General features: G+C 54.2%; 1 protein-coding gene across 2 annotated transcripts in view; it reads right to left on the reverse strand.

The window, feature by feature from the left end:
* Grm4 (glutamate metabotropic receptor 4) overlaps positions 1-22222 on the reverse strand; it is an 81992-nt gene extending 59770 nt beyond the window's left edge. For both annotated transcript variants that reach the window (XM_059281991.1, XM_059281990.1), the window contains exon 1: positions 21704-22222. In XM_059281991.1, the coding sequence (XP_059137974.1) occupies positions 21704-22222 (519 nt within the window). The remainder of the gene's footprint in view (positions 1-21703) is intronic.
* Between the last annotated feature and the right edge of the window lie 490 nt (positions 22223-22712).

The raw sequence follows: 22712 nt of genomic DNA on the forward strand, positions 1-22712 counted from the left end.
CTGAGACAGGCACATCATGTGTTTGAGGCCAGCCTGAGCTACATAGTCATCTCCTGTCTCAAAATACAAGAGCCCTGTAGCTTAGTGGTAAGTGATTGCGCGCATGTGCGGGGCCCTGAGTTCATCCCCAGCACAGCAAAAGCAGGGGTACCCAAGGCCCTGCCCAGTCCCTTCTGCTCGTCTGAACACCAGTCCGGAGTTCCCATCATGGCATCAGACCCACCCACGTCCCTGAAAAGACCCTCTCATTGCAGACCCTCGGCCATGGACTCCCTCCCCACTGCTGCGTCTCTAACGGGGTGGCTTTGCAGCTTCATGACAGTCCCTTCCAGACCCAGCCTCTCAGAGCCGGATCCAGCTCCCACTCAGAGGTTCTGGACCTGACGTTGACACTGGAAGCATAGCCGTGCCCTGGACTGACAGGCATGGTGCTCCCTGGCTCGGCTTCATGTCTCGTTCTCCCTCCAGCCTGGCCTGCCCTGTGAACCAGGGCTGTATGGGTGACACCATAGCATGATGGGGACCTAGTGGCACCTGAGACACTAGCTCCATACATTCAAGGATACAGGTATGCAAACACAAGCACCTGAGATACCGCTTCACATACTTTCAAGAACCCAGGTGCACACACACAGCACTCTCTGAGTTCCACACAGTGCCCAGGGCTCACTGTGAGAGGTGAACCCAGCCATGCCAACAGTCTGTGCACACAAACATTCCTCTGCTCTGCATGTGTGCTGCACACGTACCATGCACGCACACACAGAGACTCGGGGTAGTGAGGCAGCTGACAATCCATTTGAGGATGCACAGGCCTGTCTGTAACCTGTCATCCCATGTACTCGGGAGGCAGAGGCAGGGCTGCAAGATCATGTGCCATGTGAGCAACGGACTGAGTTCAAGACCGGTCTGTGCAAATTAGTGAGACCTTGTCACAAAATGGGGTAAAAGGGGGCCTGGGGATGTAGCTCAATGGTAGAGCACTTGCCTATCATGAGCAAGGTCCTGGGTTCAATTCCCAGAACTGGAGGTAGAAAGAGGCGGGGATAGGGGAAGGAGAGAAGGAGAAACAGAGAGATTGAGGTCCTAATTTCCCACCTCCCAGCCTGCTCTCTCCTGTGAGTACCCCAGCAGGGGACCGCAAGGGCACCCAGAGCAGAAGCAGAGAAGGATGGGTTCAAGCCGGTGGGTAGGCAAGAGTCAAGGACAGTGCTCAGGAGGCAGCAGGTTGGAAGGGAACTAAGGGTGGGCTCTGGGGCAGCCCCTGGACTGTGGCCTGTGGCCTGCCTCCCCTAGACTGTGGCCTGTAGCCTGCCTCCCCTAAACTGTGGCCTGCCTCCCCTAGACTGTGGCCTGTGGCCTGCCTCCCCTGGACTGTGGCCTGTAGCCTGCCTCCCCTAAACTGTGGCCTGTGGCCTGCCTCCCCTAGACTGTGGCCTGTGGCCTGCCTCCCTGGACTGTGGCCTGTGGCCTGCCTCCCTGGACTGTGGCCTGTGGCCTGCCTCCCCTGGACTGTGGCCTGCCTCCCCTAGACTGTGGCCTGTGGCCTGCCTCCCCTGGACTGTGGCCTGCCTCCCCTGGACTGTGGCCTGTGGCCTGCCTCCCCCGGACTGTGGCCTGCCTCCCCTGGACTGTGGCCTGTGGCCTGCCTCCCCTAGACTGTGGCCTGTGGCCTGCCTCCCCTAGACTGTGGCCTGTGGCCTGCCTCCCCTAGACTGTGGCCTGTGGCCTGCCTCCCTGGACTGTGGCCTGTGGCCTGCCTCCCCTGGACTGCGGCCTGCCTCTCCTGGACTGTGGCCTGTGGCCTGCCTCCCCTGGACTGTGGCCTGTGGCCTGCCTCACCAGCCTCTTCTACACGAGGAACAAATGAGCTGGAGAGCCTCCTTTCCTGACTTAAGTTGCCCTTAAACAACCACGGTAGAAAAAGGAGCCGGACCCTCCCTGAGGGCCACAGTCCTGCAGGGGGAAGAAGGGGACAGTAATGTCTGTAATTTGTTTAAATAATCCTGCTGAACTGGAAGAAAATTAACAAATGAGAAACCAGCTCGAAATTAATCAAACTTCTCCCTGTCCATGTCCCCCCGCCCCGCGCTTTCTATCTTAATGAAGGTTATTTATCCAGCGAGCAATAAAACAGGGAATTAAATTAAACAGGCCCTCTGTTCCTGCCTCTCCCCACCCCAGGGAGGCTGTGGCCCTTCTACAGCTTTATAACTGTGCAGGCTGCCAACTGTGGCTGACGGTGACACCAGGCAGAAAGAGTCAGGACCCACAACCCGCATATCCCCGCTTCCCATCTCTATAGCTTGGCCAAAACCAAAAAAAAAGGGCTCACTTAACCATGAGTCTGGTGGCAGATGGGAGGGCCCTGTTGCTGGGCCCTCAGATGCTGGTGCTCAGCAGGGTCCAAGTGAGGAAGGTGTACAGAAGAACCGCCTCGGGCCCCTGCTTCTCAGCTAGGTCAAGCATTCTCCTACCACAGGACCTGTGCACCAGCTCCACCCTCACCTGAGTCTATGTTTGAATGTCCCTTCCCGGAGATTTCCCTGACAGCCCTGTTTTGTCCCCAGCAGACCCACACGTCCCATCTTCCCTCACGCCCTGATGCCATGGCTTTATCTCTGTCTGGGGACAGTAGCCACCTCCTCCAGGAAGCCACCTTCATGGATCTCTCATCAGAACCGCTCTCTCTGCCTCTGAGTGTCCAGAGCGCCCTCACCTGCACTTCAACCACAGCCGCCCACACCTCTCCCCCAGCATAGTGACCCCCCAAGAGTATGCCACACACCCTCCTTCCAGGAAGACCAGATCCATTCACTCTGGCCACCCCGCACCCCAACACCTGCTTCGCACCTCCTTCCAACCTGGAGCTCCATGAGATTTGCTAACTCTGAGGGGGCCAGGACATAGGCCAGAGAGTGTGCCACTAAGAGGGTCCCTGTCTCCCAGTCACTGGCATCTCAGGCTGGTCTGAGGACACAGGAGCCTTTAGGTGTCACTTAACTGCTGCACGAAGGAGCAGCTGGCCGGCTAAACTTCCTCAAGGGCTGCCTGAAAAGAAACCACTGCTCTAAAGTTGAGAGGTGCCTGGTTAAAATGGAAACGCTCACCCTCTGGTCCAGCCAGCCACTGGCCCCCAACAGCAGCTCTGCCCCACTCCTGGCTCTGTGTGTGTGTGTGTGTGTGTGTGTGTGTGTGTGTGTGTGTGTGCGCATGGCTCTGTGTGTGTGTGTGTGTGTGTGTGTGTGTGTGTGCGCATGGCTCTGTGTGTGTGTGTGTGTGTGTGTGTGTGTGTGTGTGTGCGCGCGCCTGGCTCTGTGTGTGTGTGTGTGTGTGTGTGTGTGTGTGTGTGTGTGTGTGCGCGCGCGCGCGCGCGCCTGGCTCTGTGTGTGTGTGTGTGTGTGTGTGTGTGTGCGCGCGCGCGCCTGGCTCTCTGTGTGTGTGTGTGTGTGTGTGTGTGTGTGTGTGTGTGTACTCGCTCATGTGTGGCCACCCCCATGGGCGAGGACAGCAGGGCACAACACAGCCACGCTTGAATTATTTATTCCGTACATTGTTAGCACAGTAGAGAGAGCAACTGTGTCTCCAGGCTTCAATTAAAATATCAAGGCACCCACACCGTCTGCCTAGCCACACGACTCCCACTGACACAGGCAGGAGTGGACTTCCATCTGCAGCCAGCACCCAGCCAGCGTCCCAGCCAGTGTCCCAGCCAGCGTCCCAGCCAGTGTCCCAGCCAGCACCCAGCCAGTGTCCCAGCCAGCACCCAGCCAGCACCCAGCCAGCACCCAGCCAGCGTCCCAGCCAGCACCCAGCCAGTGTCCCAGCCAGCGTCCCAGCCAGCGTCCCAGCCAGCACCCAGCCAGTGTCCCAGCCAGCACCCAGCCAGTGTCCCAGCCAGCACCCAGCCAGCACCCAGCCAGCACCCCAGCCAGCACCCAGCCAGCACCCAGCCAGCATCCCAGCACTGTGCCGAGGTCCTGCCTCTGCCTCCCAGCAAAGGCTTGTCTCTGCACCATGAACAACATTTTGGGAGTTGCCCTGGACTCGGCCCACAGGGTGCCGAAACATTTCAGCCTTCTTCCTCTAGGATAATTTAGTCAATCCATGGCCTTAAAGAGCCCTTCTCATTTCCCAAAGGGCCTTGGCCCAGCCTTGGTGTATGACTGATCTCTCACCTACTGAACCTCCCCAAAAAACACTGCTGTGTGTGGTGTTCCTTCCACCCAAGGGTGGTCACAGTCATTAGAAATTAACTTTAAAAAAAACTAAACAAATTTTTATTTTGTAATTTAAGTGGCTCTTTTTTATGGGTCTGTACTACTCCACTAAGCACTGAGACATAATTTGGATAGTTCGTAATTTATGTATCCTCAGGCTTGTAGTCAGAATGAGCTTGGATTTCTGATTCCCCTCTTCTGAGTGTTGGGATTACAATCATGCACCACCACACCTGACTTATGTGATGCAGGGAGGTGAGCCCCGGGCTTCATCCATGCTAAGCAACCACTCTACCAACGGAGCCACACCCCAGGTCCTTAAAAAGGGACTTTGAAAAGGTGAAAATGGGAAAATGTCAGCCACACTGGAGGAGTGGACTCACACACAGTTGGGTTTCTGCCTTCGTCACCCCCGATTCTGAGGTGGAACCACAGATGACAAGAGCCAGGGAAACTCCGGGGGCTGTGGTCAGGAGCTAACTGGGTCACCCACCAGATTCGATTCCAGCCCCCAGATTAAAACCGAGGCCCATGAAAGCAGAGTGGGTGGGCTGAGAAAGAACAGTGCATTTGCCGCCACATGCCCAGGGAGAAAGCGCTGCAGGGAGAGAGCTGGGGGGTACTGCAGGGAGAGTGCTGGGGGGTACTGCAGGGAGAGTGCTGGGGGGTACTGCAGGGAGAGTGCTGCAGGGAGAGAGCTGGGGGGGAGAGCTGGGGGGGAGAGCTGGGGGGGAGAGCTGGGGGGGTGCTCCAGGTAGTGCACAGGCCCCAAGGCCTCCATGAGCCCTTACCTTCTTTTTTATTTTTTCATTTTCACATGTGTATGGTGTGTGTGTGTGTGTGTGTGTGTGTGTGTGTGTGCTTTGCATGTGTGGGGGGAGGGTGTACAAGCACGTGTGTGGAGACCCAAGGTTGAAGTCAGGTGTCTTCCTCCATTGCTTTTGCCTGTTCACTGAGGCAGGTCCTCTCAATCAAACCCAGAGTTCACCAATACGGCTACTCTTGGTAGCTAGCTTACTAATGTGGATTTTGGGGATTTGAACTCTGATCCAAACTCTTGGCTGGCTAGCACTTTAACCACTGAACCATCTCCCAGCCTTGTGATGCTTCTGTTTTAACGTATGCAGCACAGAAACCCATCTCCATTACTAAGATGCTGCTTCCCGGACACCAGCGGTGACAGTGGGAAAAACAGTACAAAGCGGCAGACTAACTTCAGAGACCAGTGCTGCCCATCGGGATGTGGACAAGCTGGCCTCTGAGACAGGCCTCTGGGCACAGGAGAAGCTTAAACCTGTCAAGAGGGCAGCATCCCTGTGGAAAAATGATGGACAGTTCTCCCTAAAGCTGATTGCTCATACAGCTCTGAAGCCAACATTTCCAACAACATAACACATTTAGATCCACTTTATTCATGAGAATCAAACATTGGATTCACCCTAAATTTTCAGAAGCAGCAGACTGGACACATGAATTATGAATTATATAAATAAAGACACAGTAGAATAGTACAGAGCCATAAAAAGAGGAAGATGTTTACACACTCTGCCCCATGGACGGATCTCACACACAGAGAACACCATGGACGGATCTCACACACAGAGAACACCATGGACGGATCTCACACACAGAGAACACCATGGATGGATCTCACACACAGAGAACACCATGGACGGATCTCACACACAGAGAACACCATGGATGGATCTCACACACAGAGAACACCATGGACGGATCTCACACACAGAGAACACCATGGACGGATCTCACACACAGAGAACACCATGGACGGATCTCACACACAGAGAACACCATGGATGGATCTCACACACAGAGAACACCATGGACGGATCTCACACACAGAGAACACCATGGATGGATCTCACACACAGCAGAGGCACCATGGACGGATATCACACACAGAGAACACCATGGATGGATCTCACACACAGAGAACACCATGGACGGATCTCACACAGCAGAGGCACCAATTTGCATGTGCTGAGGTGAAGCTTGGAGACAAGTCCAGCAACAGATGAACCTTGTGGAGAGAGACATTGGCTAGAGGGGCTACAGGGAACTTCCTGGACACTAAAGATGCTGTGATGAAGGTCATCCACAAACCTGCCTTCAAACCTCATGGGGCAATGTGTCTGGAATTCACACTTTATGATAAGAAGTCACACCTTAAGGTGTAAAGGAATGGGAGAAGGTGCAGCTCTGCCTTAAGGGACCATTAGACACTGAGGCAAATGGGGACTTACAGAGAGGCCCAGGGGACAGGAACAGGGAATGGCAAGGTGGGAGGAGCTGAAGGTGGGATGCCTAAACACATTAGCCCAGTTCAAGGCCTCCTGAGGGACTTCACCTCCTCTCCACTTCTCCTGCCAAGCAAGCCACCCTGTCCTCAGCTCATCTCCCTCACTGCCAGACTTAGGTCAGGCCCCATTTCTTAAGAGGAGCTGAATATGTCCCTCACTCCAGGCATTGCCAGAGAAATCCTGCTCCACCTGCCATTTCTACCTCCATACCACCCTCCCCAGAGCTCACCTGAGCACCTGCAAAACTAACTCTCCCATGAGATAAGTGCCCTCCCCCAGCTACTTCCTCCAGCCACCTAGGTACCATGCTGTCACATTTCCTGAGGGAACACAGACGTGGCCAAAGGAGCAGCCCCCAAACTATACATCAAGCCAACTAACTACCAGGAGGGTTTGAACCAAGAATGGCCAGGGCTCTAGTGGGTGATTATGTAGCCAGCAGACTGCATGTTTCAAAGACTGGCTAAGGACATTAGAAAACGCTCACCACATGGTTTGTGCAAACACTAGCCACAGATGTGAACTCAACCTGCTAAATTAACAGAAGGCTGTGGGAAAATACACACAAATCAGGTTGCCACCTGGAAAAGCAACTGGCAATTTTATTTGCCTCTTTTACCTTATGTATTTATGTCATGTATATGGGTGTTTTGTCTGCATAGACATCTGTACATGTCTGGCCAGAACAGGGTGATGGGTCCCCTAGTACTAGAGTTATGGATGGCTGTGAGCTGCCATGTGAGTGCTGGGAATCGAGCCAGTTCCTCTGGAAGAGCAGCCAGTGCTCTTAACCACTGAGCCATCTCTCCAGCCCTTTCTTTGCCTCTTTATGTTGTTTTCGTGCATGCATGAATGTGTGCATGAATGCACTTGTCAATGTCAGAGATCAATATCATGGGTCTTCCTCAATCACTCTCTACCATATTCTTCAAGTTTTTTAAAGCTTTATTTTATCTTTATTTTATGTGTATAAGTGTTTGTCTGCGTTAATGCATGTGCCATGTGCATGCAGTGCCCACAAAGGCCAAAAGAGGGCATCAGATCCCCTGAAACTGGAGTTGTGTGGGTGCTGGGACTCAAACCTGGATCCTCTGGAAGAGCAGCCAGCGCTCTTAACTGCTGACATCTCTCAGGACATTCCACCTGAGTTTTTGAGACAGGTCTCCCACTAAATCTGCAGCTCACTGATTCAGCTAGACTAGTTGGCCAGCAGCCAGGGAGCCCGTTTCTCTGCCTCCCCAGTGCTGAGATTACAGATGTAATTACAGCTGTGCACAGCTTTTTACATGAGTGCTAGAAGCCAGGTCCTTACACTTGTGCAGCCAACTGTGGCTCCCAGCACGTTCTTCTGTTTTCTTCCAAACCTACCACAAACATGGGCTTTTAAAACCCCAACAGGAAGGAGACAGGGGACATTGGCCATGCACAGACATAGGGTTCTAAGGCTGGCAGTCCTGTCTCAGTCAGGCAGACCTACACTGAGGTGCTGGATTTGAAAGGTTCTCCTCTTAGCTTTTGGACATGCAGAGGCAGAGCAGCAGGCTGGGACCTGACCCAGCCCAGCTGTGGCTCTAATTGGCTGCATGGCTTCCCTATTTTCTACAGGCCTTGGTTTTCTCATCTGTAAAATGGGACCACTGTCTCTGCAGGCTCTGCAGGTTGTATGGAGTGATCGAGAAGAGACCATGAGGGCTGAGGATGTGGCTCATCTGATAGAATGCTTGTCTGGCATATAAGAAGCCCTGGGCTCCATCCCAACACTGCATAAAGCAGATGTGAGGGGGCATGCCTGTGATTTCAGCGCACTTGGTGGTGGAAGCAGAAGAATCAGAAGATCAGGTTTATCCTTAGCTAAACGAGTTCATCAAGGCCAGCCTGGGACATAGGAGAGCCTGTCTCAAAACAAAGAATTTCCCCAGGCATGGTGGTGCACACCCTTATCCCAGCACACTGGAGGGTCTCTGTGAGTTTGAAGCTAGCCTGGTCTAATAGCAAACTCCAGGACAACCAGGACTACATAGAGAGACCCTGTCTCGATAGATAGATAGATAGATAGATAGATAGATAGATAGATAGATAGATAGATAGATAGATAGATAGAAAAAAACAAGCCCTTATGTTGAGCAGCCATTAGAAATCCCTGAGCCCTGGAGAGAGGGTTCAGCAATTAAGAGCACATCCTGCTCTCACTGAAGACCTGAGTTCAGTCTCCAGCACCCACAGCAGACAGCACACACAGCCTACGTATAACTCCAGTGCCCGGGGAGCCAATACCTCTAGGCGCTTCTCTAATGTGCACACATACACACACACACACACACACACACACACACACACACACACACACACACACACACACCAAAGTAAAACCATAGCTCTTTAAAAAGCATATTTAGTGGCTGGAGAGATGGCTCAGTGATTGAGAGCCAGCTCAATTCCCAGCGCCCACATGGGGGCTTAGAACCATCTTCAGTTCCCGGGAACCCGATACCTTCTTCTGGCTCTCCGGACACCAGGCACACACATGGCACACAGATATGCAGGCATAACATTCAATCACATAAAAAATAAAATAAAAAACAATTTTTAAAAAGGGTAAATTTTTTTCTTTACTTTTAAAAAAAAATAATAATAAAGCCCTGAACCCCAAGAGCATTTGGATACATGTGCTGTGCCTGAATCCTCTATGACAGCAAGCACAGGGTCTGGGAGCAGCCTCAAAAACTTGCAAATGGGAGCAGAGAGCTAGCACCCACAGGGAACAGGCTGCTCCTCTGCCTCGTGCTACAGGAGCTACGTGTGGCTACTGAGGCACTTGCAGTCTGTGTTTTTGTTTTTGTTTTTTTGAGACAGGTTTTCTCTGTGTAGCCTTGGCTGACCTGGAACTCACTCTGTAGACCAGTCTGGCCTGGAACTCACAGAGATCTGCCTGCCTCTGCCTCCCGAGTGCTGGGATTAAAGGCGTGCACCACCACCGCCCAGATGACACCTGCAATCTAACTGAGCCACTCTCTGTACCCAGAATCTTCCCAGAACAGACAGGATTTCCCACACTGGCTCTTCTGCTCAAATATCTCCCATTCTCCTCTCTAGACTCTATAAGAATCTACAGAACACCCTGTGTCTGGCCACATAGAGGCAGGTCAGGTTTGATCACAGGGCACTAATGGAAGCGCCTTGCCTGGCTGGAATGCAGAGGTGTAGAGGAAACTGCCCCACAGAAATAGGCACAGCACTGGAGACAGGGTCACCATCACACAAGACAGAAAATGTTGTTCAAGGAAGCCACAGAAGCCAAGAGTGTCACATTTCACTCCCATGAGAGCAATGCTCAGAAACCACATAGGTGCGGGGGAGGGGGGTGCCCAGTCCCCTCCAGTCCTGAGGACAAAGAAAGTCTCCATGCAATCCCCCAGAGTGCCTGAGATCTTTGAGCAAGGGTCCGTGGGGCCAGCCTCTCCTGTGGACTCTGGAATATTAAACTACAGTCAGGAGTTGAACACTGCCCTTTAAGAGAAAGCCAAGCCAGTCTGCAGCAAGCTGCCTGGTGTCTGGATAGTCAGGAGACCCTCTAAGTTACCCCAGTGGCCTGCAATGACCCAGCTGGAAGCAGAGGCAGAGGCCAGCAGAGCTCCAGGAAGTGACGGGCCTGAGAGGGTGGAGCAGGTAAGGGTTCCCGCCAGGTCCGTTGTACCTTTCCTAATTGATTTTGTGTCTGTGTCCCCGGGTGCTCAAGATACGCAGGGCCATCTTAGCCACTTAAGCAATTTAAAATAATCAAAGCACTTACAAAGTACTCAACTGGTCTCCACACTTCAGACTCCTCCAGCCCTTGGGTAGGGGCAGGAATGCCTGTTGTGTCCCCGGTTCCCCACACATCGCTGCCAGAGTGACCCTGAGCCCACGCAGCCTCTCACAGGTGGGACAGTCAGTCAACTTCCACACGCAGGAACATCATGTTTCCTGTGATCCCCTCCTCCAACAGCCCCCTCAGTAAACAGGGACCTCAAGTGTCTGCTATCATCAGCCTCCTACAGGAAGCCTCCTGTCACCGGAGCCACACATGAGGACAACTGGGCTCAAAGGAATCCAACAGGAGCCAGGTGGTGGTGGCAGTGGTGCATACTTTTAATCCCAACACTCAGGAGGCAGAGGCAGGCAGATCTCTATGAGTTCGAAGCCAGCCTGGTCTACAGAGTGAGTTCTAGGGCAGCCAGTGCTGTGTAGAGAGACCCTGCCCTCTGAGAGACAGAGACAAAGAGACAGAGAGATCCAGGAGTACCCATGCCATCCCAGGCCCTGGCAGAGGTTAGTGCTGCCCCTCCCCCACCCGAGCCATCTTGGGGATGCATGCTGTCTGCAGCCCCCTAGTCCCACTAGATCCTCTCACCTCCCTCCAGGGTGAGCCTCCTGCCCCTTCAGGATGGCTGGCCTGTGATAAGTTTCAAATTCCCCCATGCCCTTGAGGAAGGCTACAGAATGGGTCATGACTGCTACCAGCCTGTGCACAGAGCATCTGCCCTCAGCCAGCACCAGAGGGAAACTGAGGTCTGGGAAGGACTGAGCTTCACAAACTCCAGAAGGAGAGGGCCAGGGGAACTCAGCCTCTCCTGTGCACCTGGTACTGGGTTCCGTTCCTTTCTAGCGCTCAGTGAGCCATGACATCCTTCCCGGCTCATGGCCCCGAAAACTGGTAGAGAGTCATGTCTGCCTCCCTCATCTGGGAAAAAGATGCCTCGGCCTCATCACCTCACAGCCCTTCAGGCAGCCTGAAAGGCACCAGCTGGGAGAAATTTCTGGAGCTACAGGAATCAGGGGGTGTCCTGAGCCACAAGAGGGGGTCCAGGTGAGCCAGGTGTCCCCCGGGAGGGGCTTGGAACTGAGCCACTTAAGTAATGGGAGGCAGGAATAGGCATGAGGCCTGGACACATAGAGGAGGGGTGGGGTTAAGGGGGTCCCTGCCCCTCCCACACCATCTCCCAGATAGTCTCAGAACTGGAGCAATGTCCTCATCTCCCTCACCCCGCCAGGCCCCCAGCGGCACACTGGGAAAGGTCAAGTATATCACGCAGACCTTGGCTTCTTTTCTTCCCAGCACGTGCAGGTCATAGAAATGCTAGTTAATAAATCGGGGACATGGAGAGTTCGTAGCTCATTAGAGGGGAGGTACTGGGCCTGACCTTGAAGACCTAGGCCAGGCACTGACCCGTCACCCAGCTCCACACTGTGTCTCCCTGCCTGCTCGCTGATCTGTTCTCCGGCCAGGTGCTGGAGCATGAGAAACAGCCAGGAACAGCTGCCTGGGTCCTGCCACCTACCATGCTGGGGGTGGGAAGTCAGAAAAGTCCTAGCAGGTTGAGTTGGGCCTTGAAGAGCTCCAGCTAGTCCATCAAATGACAAAAGGAATGTCCCAGGAGAGAACAGGAGACCGGCAAGGCTGGTTTTGGAGAACATGGACCCGGTTTAGCTAAGGTTTAGCCTAGGCTGACGCCCTCAGTTACTGATATAGCAGCTGACCCACCTGAGACGCCACAGTGAGGTGGCAGCGTCACCTGGCCCTGGGCTTCACTGGCAAGGGGACCAAAAGCCTTTCCCAAGCTACCATCCCCTCACAGGGCCAGCCACTTTGGGAAGGACAGCAGGGTCCATGTCGACTGGTCCCCTTGCAGGAGCCTTGGGACACACAACAGTCACCAGCCGGCAAAGCCTCCTCCCCTCCCCCAAACTACCGCTCCTCCTGTTCAGATCACATGCTCGCCTGAGCAGGAGCACCATGAAGCCCATTGGGAGCTGTCAGCAGGAGACCAAAATCCAATGTCACTAAGCCCATCCATCCCATCCCATCCACCAGCCTCTACTGGTTTTCATCAACATCTGGGAGAGACAGGGGCCTCAGCTGTGTCATCACTGGACAGTGTGGGGCAAGATCTGGCTCCAATGTGCAGGCTACACCCAGCCACAGCCACAGCCACAGCCACAGCCTGGGTGCTTCTGGTACACCCCACTTAGCCCTTCAGACAAGGGAAGTGAGGGCTAGAGAGGAACCTGCCTGGGCCTCACAGGCACAACTGGGGTACAAGCTGTACAGGCAGTGAGGGGACAGAGGTCCTGGCATGGCCCAGGCTCACCGGACACCTCTGCAGCCAAAAGGAGCCAACGTGGGTTTCAGAGGCACATTACTCCTGTGGAGTCTTGGTTACCTTGCTGTCCCAAGACCTTTGCCCTTACCATTGCCACTCTCTAGAACACTTTCCCTCACCTGTCTACAGAAATGTCCCCTCTCGGGCTGAAGAGGTGGCTCAGTGGTTAAGAACACTGACCGCTCTTCCAGAGGACTCAGGTTCGATTCCCAGCACCCACATGGTGGCTCAGAAGCATCTGTAACTCCAGTTCCAGGTGATCCATACCTACTCCTGATCTGAGGGCACCCAGCATGCATGTGTTGCATAAATATAATGCAGACAAAACACCCATACACACTAAAACCTTTAAAAAAAGGAAAGAGAAAAGAAATGTCCCCTCTCCAAAATGGCCATTCCTCCACCAGACCAGCTTCCACACTTCTCGGCTTTGTTCTTCCAGGGGTCACACCACCCCAGCATAAGTTGTTTGAACCATTCATCTTTCCCTTACCCACTTCCCCCTGAAATGGCTTCATCTGCTCGGCTTCTGCTCGGGCAACATGCTCCCCTGAGCACACGTCAGAACCACCTGGGGTACTCAGGCCCCATGTCAGACCATGGGGCAGGGCCTAGGTGTCAGGTGTCAGCCAAAGGGACAACAGGCACTGCATCATGTAGACGAGAGGTTTTAACACAGATATGGTGTGTGGACAAATGCTTACAGGTGAGTAAACTGAGGCCAGCCAGCAGAGAGGGAGCTGGAAGCCAGAAGCAGTGACCCTGAGCCCCTCTACTGGGCCCAACGGGGGTTCCAGGGCTTCCTCCCAGGGCTCCCCTAAGAGCTCTCCAGAAGGCCTTGCTCCCTCCTCTCTCAGCCAAACTGAGCACAGGCAGTGGGAACTGAAACCACACCTGCTCAATCTGCAGATGTCCACAGCACCAGGGCCTCAGGAGGAAGCTGCTCCAAGGAGGGTACAGCCTGTCTGTCAGCATGTGTCCAAGCTCAGGACTGTCACTGGGCTTCAGCCTCTGGGAACTGGAGATGGAGTGTCCCTGGGTTCACAGCGGCTGTACTATATTGCCAGGTGTCATGCCAGTGGAGCAAAGCAGCTGGGGCCCCTCAGTCCAGGCTGTGGGGGGGGGGGGCAGGAAGGGTCTGCTGGTCCAGGGGCCAGACCAAGTGTTGGCACTCTGAGACCCTCAGGGCTGCAGCTGCACCCCAGTGCAACATCCTGTGCACCTGGCCCAGAGATTTCCCTTCCCAGACTCTCACCCCAAATGACCACCAGTAACTGGGGGTAAGAGAGCAACATGCATTGGAACCTTAAGAAAACAGGTAACAGTCTTCAGATGGACCTTCCCTGAACCTCATCCTCCCCAGCAGCCCTGGCATCCACTGTAGTGATTTGAATGAGATTGTCCCCCATAGACTCATATATTTGAATGCTTGGTCCCCAGTCGGTGGAACTATTTGGGAAGGATTAAGAGGTGTGGCCTTTTTGGAGGTGTGTCACTGGGGTGGGTCAACTCTGAGGTTTCAAAAGCACAGTTTCACACTCGCTGCCTCCTGCTTGTGAATCAGGAGTGGACTCTCAGCTCCTGCCTGCTGCCATGCCTGAAATGATGATAATGGACTAACCCTCTAAAACTGTAAACAAGCCCCCAATTAAATGCTTTCTTTCATAAGTTGCCTTGGTCATGATGTCTCTTCATTACAATAGGAAAGTAAGCCATCCATCAAACCTGTTCTCAGGACCAGCATTCCAGATCCCCAGTAAGAGCTCTGGGCACACACTGCAAGTTCTGCCAGTGAGCAGCCCCATGCCCACTTCAAGGGACAGGAGATGGTGGGGAAGGAGGTGGGCTGGGTCCAGGTGCCCAGTGCATACTCAGGTCCTACCGCTCACCTGTGTGACTCTGAGCACGCTCTTTAACTGTCCACACCACTGTTCTATGTCTGTAAAAGGAGGACAGACACTGAGCACCTGCTGCTAGGGGAGCTGGGAGGGTGACCGCAGAGAAGGGCCGGGCTGAGGCTGATGTCCCTGCCACCACCATTCCACTGTCTCAGAGCTTTCTCTATTTACCTCATGCTGTAGAATATTAAGATGTGTTACATTTGTTTACACTGTGGAACATTTGTTTAATGATACAAAGATGTGTTGCGTTCTTTTATGTTGCATTTGTTTAACTCTGTGAAGCTGTGTTACTTTGCCTGTTTAAAACACCTGATTGGTCTAATAACGAGCTAAACAACCAATAGCAAGGCAGGAGAAAGGATAGGCAGGGCTAGGCAAAGAGAATAAATAGAAGGAGGAACGAGAGGATGTAGCTTGAGTTTTCTCCAGTCCTGCCCTAGCCCACAGCTATGGAGTAAGAGTGAAAGTAAGATACACAGAAGTAAGAATAGGTAAAAGCCCAGAGGCAAAAGGTAGGTGGGATCATTTAAGTTACAGAAAGCTGGCAAGAAATAAGCCAAGCTAAGACTGGGCATTTATAAGTAAGAATAAGACTTTGTGTGTATTTATTTGGGAGCTGGGTGGTGGGCCCCTCAACAGAGCAAAGAGTAAAAGAGTAAAAAACAACAACAACCTCACTCACCCCAAGATATGGCTGAGCAAACCCTATCGAAGCAAATCTCTAGAAACAGATGGTCATGAGTCCTTTTCCCAGGAACAAGGTGTTGGTGAGACACACTTAGAGCATGAAGAAAGTGTTTGAGGGAGAGACACATCCAGAATGAGGCACTGGTTTGACTCATTCAGAGGTGACCTCAGCTACTCCCTCCTCATTCTGGAACTTACAGGAGACTCTAAGACCTCAGCTGCAGCCGCTGCAGCAGCTGCAGCCCAGGGGACATATGTCCCCTTCTTCCAGGAGCCCATGATGGTGGAGGTTCCTGGGGGCCTACTATTCTCCTGGCCTCAATCAGGAACCCTGTAGACAGTTGAGCCTCAGCAGCTCTTGAAGCTGTAGGTCAACAGCAGGAAGCAGGCAGGTGTGGCTGTGTCCTCACAGACTTTCTCACATCATGACACATTGTATTTTGGGGGTTCACCCCCACAACCATAAGTTCCAGGTATACCCAAACTTTTGACATGGTAACACAACAAAATTCACACTTGATAACTGGGTAATTGAGCTTGTTTTTTTTAAGCTTCATAATTTAAAAAAAAAAAAAAATGTTAGCCGGGCAGTGGTGGCTCACGCTTTTAATCCCAACACTCGGGAGGCAGAGGCAGGGGGATCTTTGTGCGTTCGAGGCCAGCCTGATCTACAGAGCAAGATCCAGGACAAGCTCCAAAACTACACAGAGAAACCCTGTCTTGAAAAACAATAACAACAAAAAAAGCTACATTATTTTGTGTGTATGTGTGTATGGTGTTGTACACCACAGTTTATGGCAGTCAACTCTCTCCTTCTACCATCTGGACCCTGGTGATTGAACTCAGGCCATCAGGCTTAGCAGTAGGTGCCTCTGTACCCACTGACCCATCTCACTGGCCCAAAATATCACAATTTTTAATGATTTTTTTATTACATATTTATGTATCCGTGTTCATGTGTCTGTGTGTGTGTGTGTGTGTGTGTGTGTGTGTGTGTTGTGTGTGTGCCCACAGAGTCCAAAAGAGGGCACTGAGTCCCCTGGAGCTGGAGTTACAGGTTGAGCCACCCGATGTGGGTTCTGGGAATTCTGCAAGAACAACAGGTCTCTTATGCGCTGAGCCATCTCTCCAGCCCCTCAAAATGTTTAGTAAGTTTGTGATTTTGTGTTTGTCTGTATTTATATCTGTCCTGGTGCACACGCAGCCTTAGGCCTGGACTGGACACATCTGGACCATAAGAACCTCCTGTAGCTCACAGACCACATGAAAACAGGAGCCGGCCGGATACGGTGTCTGGTCTAGAAGGGAGCCAAGGGTGACAGAAGACAGACAAGTCTGTGCGCGTGTGGATGACAGGAACAGTGGCTGCATGAGGAGAAACAGGTCAGACAAGAGAGGAGCCTCAACCTGAGACAGACAGGCAGACCTCTGTGAGTTTGAGGCCAGCCTGGGCTACATAGAGAGACCCTGTCTAAGTAAACAAATAGAATGAGAGAGAAGATTCCAGAGAGAGGGGATAATGGGGACAAAGGCCCTTGGGTTGAAGAGCAGCTTGATGTCTTCAGCAACAGGAAGAAAGCAGTATGGCTGGTGTGGAATGCATCCTGAGAGACAGATGTAGCTGAGGGTGTCAGTGGCCCAGGCCCCAGCAGGAGATGACATCGCCAAGCACGTCGGGAAGTAACCACCAGGTTTGAGCAGCTGAGACGGAGGTTCAACTTGGGCTCTAGAAAGACGGCTCCAGGGGCTGGGATGTGGCTCAGTGGTGGGCACTGCCTAGCACACAGAATGCCCTGGATTCCATGCCCGGTACTGCATAAAACTGGGTATGAGGGTGCGTCTTAGGTTTCCGTTGCCATGAGAAAGACCGTGACCAAAAGGAACTTGGGGAGGAAAGGGTTGATTTCACCTTACACTTCCCGGTAACAGCCGTCACTGAGGGAAGCCAGGGCAGGAACTCAAGGCAAGGACTGATACAAAGGCCAAGGAGAACTGCATCCTGTTCCCCATGGTTTACTCAGCCTGCTTTCTGTACCCCAGGACCAGCAGCCCAGAGGTGGCTCCGCCCACAGTGGGCTGGGCCCTCCCACACCAATCATCAATCAAGACAATGCCCCACACGCTTGCCCACAGGCCAATCTGATGGAGGCGTTTCCTCAGCTGAGGTTCCTCTTGCCAGACAACTAACTTGTGTCAAGTTTGGGGGGTGGGACAGGACATAGTGATGCCTGTAAGCACTGGGGAGGTAGAGGCACGAGAATCAGATGTTCAGCTACATAGCAAGTCTGAGGCTGGCCTGAGCTACAGGAGACCTTGTTGAAGGAAAAAAGTGAGAGACTGAGGGAGGGCTGGGGGGAAGCTGGGAGGGAGGGCTGGGGGAAGGCTGGGAGGGAGGGCTGGGAGAGGCTGGGAGGGAGGGCTGGGGGAGGCTGGGAGGGAGGGCTGGGGGAGGCTGGGAGGGAAGGCTGGGGGAGGCTGGGAGGGAGGGCTGGGGGAAGGCTGGGAGGGAGGGTTGGGGGAAGGGTGGGAGGGAGGGCTGGGGGAAGGGTGGGAGGGAGGGCTGGGGGAAGGGTGGGAGGGAGGGCTGGCGGAGGGTGGGAGGGAGAGTTGGGGGAGGTTGGGAGGGAGGGCTGGGGGAGGTTGGGAGGGAGGGTTGGGGGAGGCTGGGAGGGAGGGTTGGGGGAGGGTGGGAGGGAGGGCTGGTGGGAGGTTGGGAGGGAGGGCTGGGGTGAGGTCATGCCCAGGATGAGCTCACAGAGAACCCAAGCAGGTGCTCACAAGAAGGAGAGGTCCAGTGCCTGTAAGTCCCAGCTTTGGGCCTGGAAGGTCGTGTCATGCCTTCCAGGGACATGAGCTGCTATGGGGAGGTTGGGGACTCTCAGAGTTCTTCTCATCCATGACTTGAAACACGTGAAAGCACAAACCCATTGATTCCCCAGGAAATCTGGTCTCGACTCTGCCACAAAGCTTCTAGAAGTCCTGGGCAGGGGCTGAGGGCTGAGCCTTGGACCTGCTCAACAGCCACAAGCCAGGAGGCCCCTCACAGCCCCACGGGCACTGGCAGTACCCTCGTGGCCAGGCTGGGGCAGCTCAAAGCCCCCCCCTTCACTGGGCCCAACAAGAGCACTGTCACTACCCATGGAGACACCGCTTCAGCCAGCGCTGAGCTCGAAGCCCTCACAGGAAGAACCGAGAGGCCCAGCAGATGGCGGGAACTCTCCGGGATCAGCCTCAAAGGTCACCGTCTGTCACAGCCTGCCTGCTCCTAGCTTTTCTGCATCGATGGAGTGTCTCATGCTGACTTGAGGCCCAGCTCCAAGCTGGGTGTGACATTTCCTGTGGGCTGACTGTGTACCCGGCCCTGCGCTGACCTTGCTCACACCCCACCGCCTAACTCATCCATCCACTTGGCTGAGGGGTTGGGGCAACTGTCTTAAACACTCTGCAAACTAAGGCAGAATAAGACCAGCATGCCCACGTCATCGGCCTTGTTCACCAACCTCTGCCTGGCCTCTCCTCCCGGCTTCAGCACTCTCCCATGCAGAAGGAAGAGGAATTCAGAGTCATCTCCTCTGAGTTCTCACCAGCGCACAGGTCGGAGCCTGTACTGTCCTGACCACCCTCGACAGCGTCTGTTCTCAGAAGATCCCACTGGCTCATTCAAACTCTGTGTCAATGGCTGATACAGTAAGTGGGGTTCTAATGATTCTGGAGGGACAAGGATTAACGCTCAGGCTTGACCCTGCCTGGGGCTGTCACCACCACAAGGTATCCACGGCCACGCCATGTCCTCCTCAGAGACTGTGGACCCTCGGCAAGGTGTTCTCCACACACTCATCCTCCCTCCCTTGGGAGAACAGGCCAAGCTGAGGCTGACTGAACAGGACGTAGGTGGTTGCTAGGCCTGTGGATCCCCAGAGTCAGGCATCTGCTCCCCAAAGATGGCCGGGTTCCCATCCCATTTTGCAGTGGTTTGTGTGAGCTGGCTGTCTAGAGGAAGCACAGGAGATCTGGCCCCTTGCATCCCAATAAGCAGCCTCCAGGCAGGCTGTGCCCCTGGAGCCTCCCTCAGCAGGAAGGAAGCACTGACCACAGCAACAGAGCCCAGGCCTCCTGGAAGAATTAGTCTCCGTTGTGGCTGGGAGGCAGAGCCAGGCAGTGACACCCCCCCCCCCAAACACACACAGGGGAACAGACACCCACATGCCCCAGAGCTGGAGAGCCAGCTCTTGTTCTGAGTTTTCCCAGCCCACTCTCCCCAAGTTAACCTCTCGCCTCTGTAAATGGCTTCTGAGTGTCTGGTCCAGCCTCTCCTCACTATCAGTTTCACTAGTGAAGAAGCCTCTTGCCCCAGCTTGGACCATTAACATCACTAAAAGGGACCCAGGGAACACAGACCACAGCCTTCTGGTTGCTCCCCCGCCCCCCACTTCCTCTCTTTCCAGGCCAGCAGTCAATGCAGCCTGCCCACCTCACAACGCACACCAATCCCTGTGCTCACATAGGCACAGACCTAGCAGCCTCTTCACACAGGACCAGAGGGACAGGGAACATGGAGGCCTGAGCCCTGGGTCCTGGGTCCTGTCATACCAACTATGCCCATCCTTGGGCAGAATAGCACAGAAATACAGCCATCTCAAGGGCCTTGAGCACCTTGTCCCCCAGATATGTATGTCCCTGTGAATGTGTTTTGAAGTCTAACATCCAGACAGGCCATTCTGCAGGCTCAGCACACAGAAAGTCGGGGAGCCAGGGATCCCCCATCCCAAAGGTGAAGTGGATACTGGGAGGCCTTCACTCTTGAGCACCAGGAGAGTCTCAAGATTCCATGCGAGGCTCACTTAAAATGAGCTGGGGGCTGGGCCAACATCACTGGGACCACAGTAGGGTGGCCCAGGCTGCCTCCCTCCCAGGCCTGGCAGGGCTTGGATGACTCAGCTGTCCCAGCCATCAGTGGAGCAGGCCTGGGACATCCAGCCCCAGTTTTCCCATTATCTCCTCCTCTCCATGAGGCTGGAGGCATGGGAGGACCAATGCAGCACTCTGAGAACCCACGAGATGATCAGGACAACGAGGTCCCCAGGGACTCCTTGAATTGTCCATGCAGGGGCATCATTTCCTTAGGGGTTCCTGCTGCTCCTACACCCAAATCAAGTAAAACCAACCGCCCAGGAAAAGGCCATCCTGGGACCACAGCAGGTGCATACATGTGTGCACACACATTTATGATGGCTGCAGATGCAGACAGGGTATGCACTCTGCAGTGGGGTTGCCTGAGACTAGCCATGGCTAAATTCTACCCCATCTAACAGGGACGTCCTCTCTCTTCATCCCCTCCTGGAGGCACAGACACCACACCATCCCCAGTACTGATGCATCTTCAGAGTTAGACGCATGAGCTCCGGGTGAGAGAGACTGGCTTCCTCTCCTCCCACCCCAAGTGGCTCAAACAGCCTTTCCCAAGCTCTGGAGACCAGGGCAAAGGGACCCAGAGGTCAGAGTTGGGGGTCTCTTCTGGTCTCTTCCTCTTCCTCTTCCCTCTCCCTCTCCCCCGCCACTCACACCATAGATAGAGCAAAGGAGGCAGGCTGGGGGGTGGGGGGAGCTGGTGCATAATTATTGGTAAAATGCTTGTAACGTTTTTTCCCTCTCCCCAGTAGCTTTCAGTTGTTTTAGCAGCTTAGCAAGCACTTGGCTCCAATTGAATTGCAAATCAGCAGCTCTTGCCCCGGGAAGAGAAGAAGGGAGGTGGTGGAGGGGGCAGGGAGGGGCTGGGAAGGGAGAGGAGGAGGATGTAAAGGAGGAGGGCAGAGGGCAGAGGGGAGGGTGGGAGGGAGGCCAGGGCTAGGTTCAGGTAACCAGGCTAAGGTTGGATTAGCCCTGCTCCCCCTTCCTCTCTTCACCCCCCCAACCCACAACCCCGCCCCCATCCGAAAACCAGGACACTCTTCTCTAGCCGGAACCGAAGGGCGGGCTGGGAGAGCCACCAGGGGCTTCCTCAACTAACCAGAAGAAAACGCATCTTTCTTGGGGACTGCAATTATTTGAAAACAATGTCAAAACAAAAGTCTTGCTTTCTCCCCTGGCAATCTGCAACGCCGTGGTTTCCAGTCTATATTTTGTCTGTCTGCCCTTCCATCGATCCACCTGTCTTCCATTTGTCTGTCTGCCTCTCTCTGATGTTCCTTCACACTTCCAGCCCCTCCAGGTTCAGGGTCTAAAGAGGGAGCCAAGGCAGGTGCTGCTTCAGAACCACGGTCAGCAGCAAGCCCCGTCCCTCAGCCCCACCCTCACTCCACCATGCCCAAACACAGGATCAGGCACGAGAGCCCAGAGGGCTGCCTCCTTTCTCATACACTCTCCCACACAGTCAGGAGGAGGAGGAGGAGGAAGGAGTCTCGGGCCAGGCACCCTGGGCCATGGAGGGCACTAACCTTGAAGAGGCGGAGGATGTTGGCCACCATGATTGAGACCGAGCTCCCTGAAGCTCCGATGACACCCACCACTCGTTCAGGCTTGGTGATGATGGGCGGGCCGCCGCTGCCACAGCGGACCTCCGTGCCGTCCTTCTCGATGAGCGCCTGTACAAAGGTCAGTGACTGCTCGAGGGCATGGGTGTCCCTGGAGCAGGTGTCCAGAATGCGGGCGCCCAGGGTGATGTTGGGCAGTAGGTCCGGGTCATTGTTGATGCGATCCAGAGCGAAGAGCATGGCCTCCAGCCGGTGAATACCCTTCTCCTTCTTCAGCTCTCCACAGGCTTTACCCTCTGAGCCGCGGCCATGGACAGGAAACAGGCCTCCCAGCGTGATATCCCCGTCAATGCGGATAGAGTTCATGTGGGGATGACCCTTGGGCTTCCCTAGGGATGAAGGCACCCAGGGGCCATAAAGGCTAAGGAGCAGGCAGAGGGGCAGCCGGGCCCACCACCAGCCCCAGCCTCCCTTCCCAGGCATTTCGAAAGGGCCTAGAGACCCATGAATAGTGGGCCCCACTCCTCGCCCTAGCAGGCCCTGGGTCCCACGGCCTGGGTACACATGAGCAGGACAGCTTCAGCAGCAGGGTGGCTGGCGACGGCCAATGGACTGGCCCATTCCAAAGATCTCCCCTCCTCCTCTTTGGTACTTGAATGGAGCTCAGTGGCCCACACAGGCCAAATCCACAGACGACAGAAAGTGGCCAGAGCTACAGGAGGTCTCAGATCCTTGTCCCCATGTCCTGCAGGCCAGATTGCTGTGTCTGGCTGTGGAAAGGGAGGAGAGCTCCTAGCCTGGCAGGATCTTAGCATCAAGGAGAAAACAGCTCCGATCACTGCTACCAACCTGGGAAAGAGAGAGAGACTATCAGCCCAGCCCGAAGAAGACATTTACTATTCTGATTCCTCATCAGGAGCCTGGGAGAGGGAGCCCAGAGGTTATCGCCAAAGACGCCATAAATCTCGACTTG

This window comes from Peromyscus eremicus, chromosome 16_21, assembly GCF_949786415.1.
Source record: "Peromyscus eremicus chromosome 16_21, PerEre_H2_v1, whole genome shotgun sequence".
Taxonomy (NCBI): Eukaryota; Metazoa; Chordata; class Mammalia; order Rodentia; family Cricetidae; genus Peromyscus; species Peromyscus eremicus.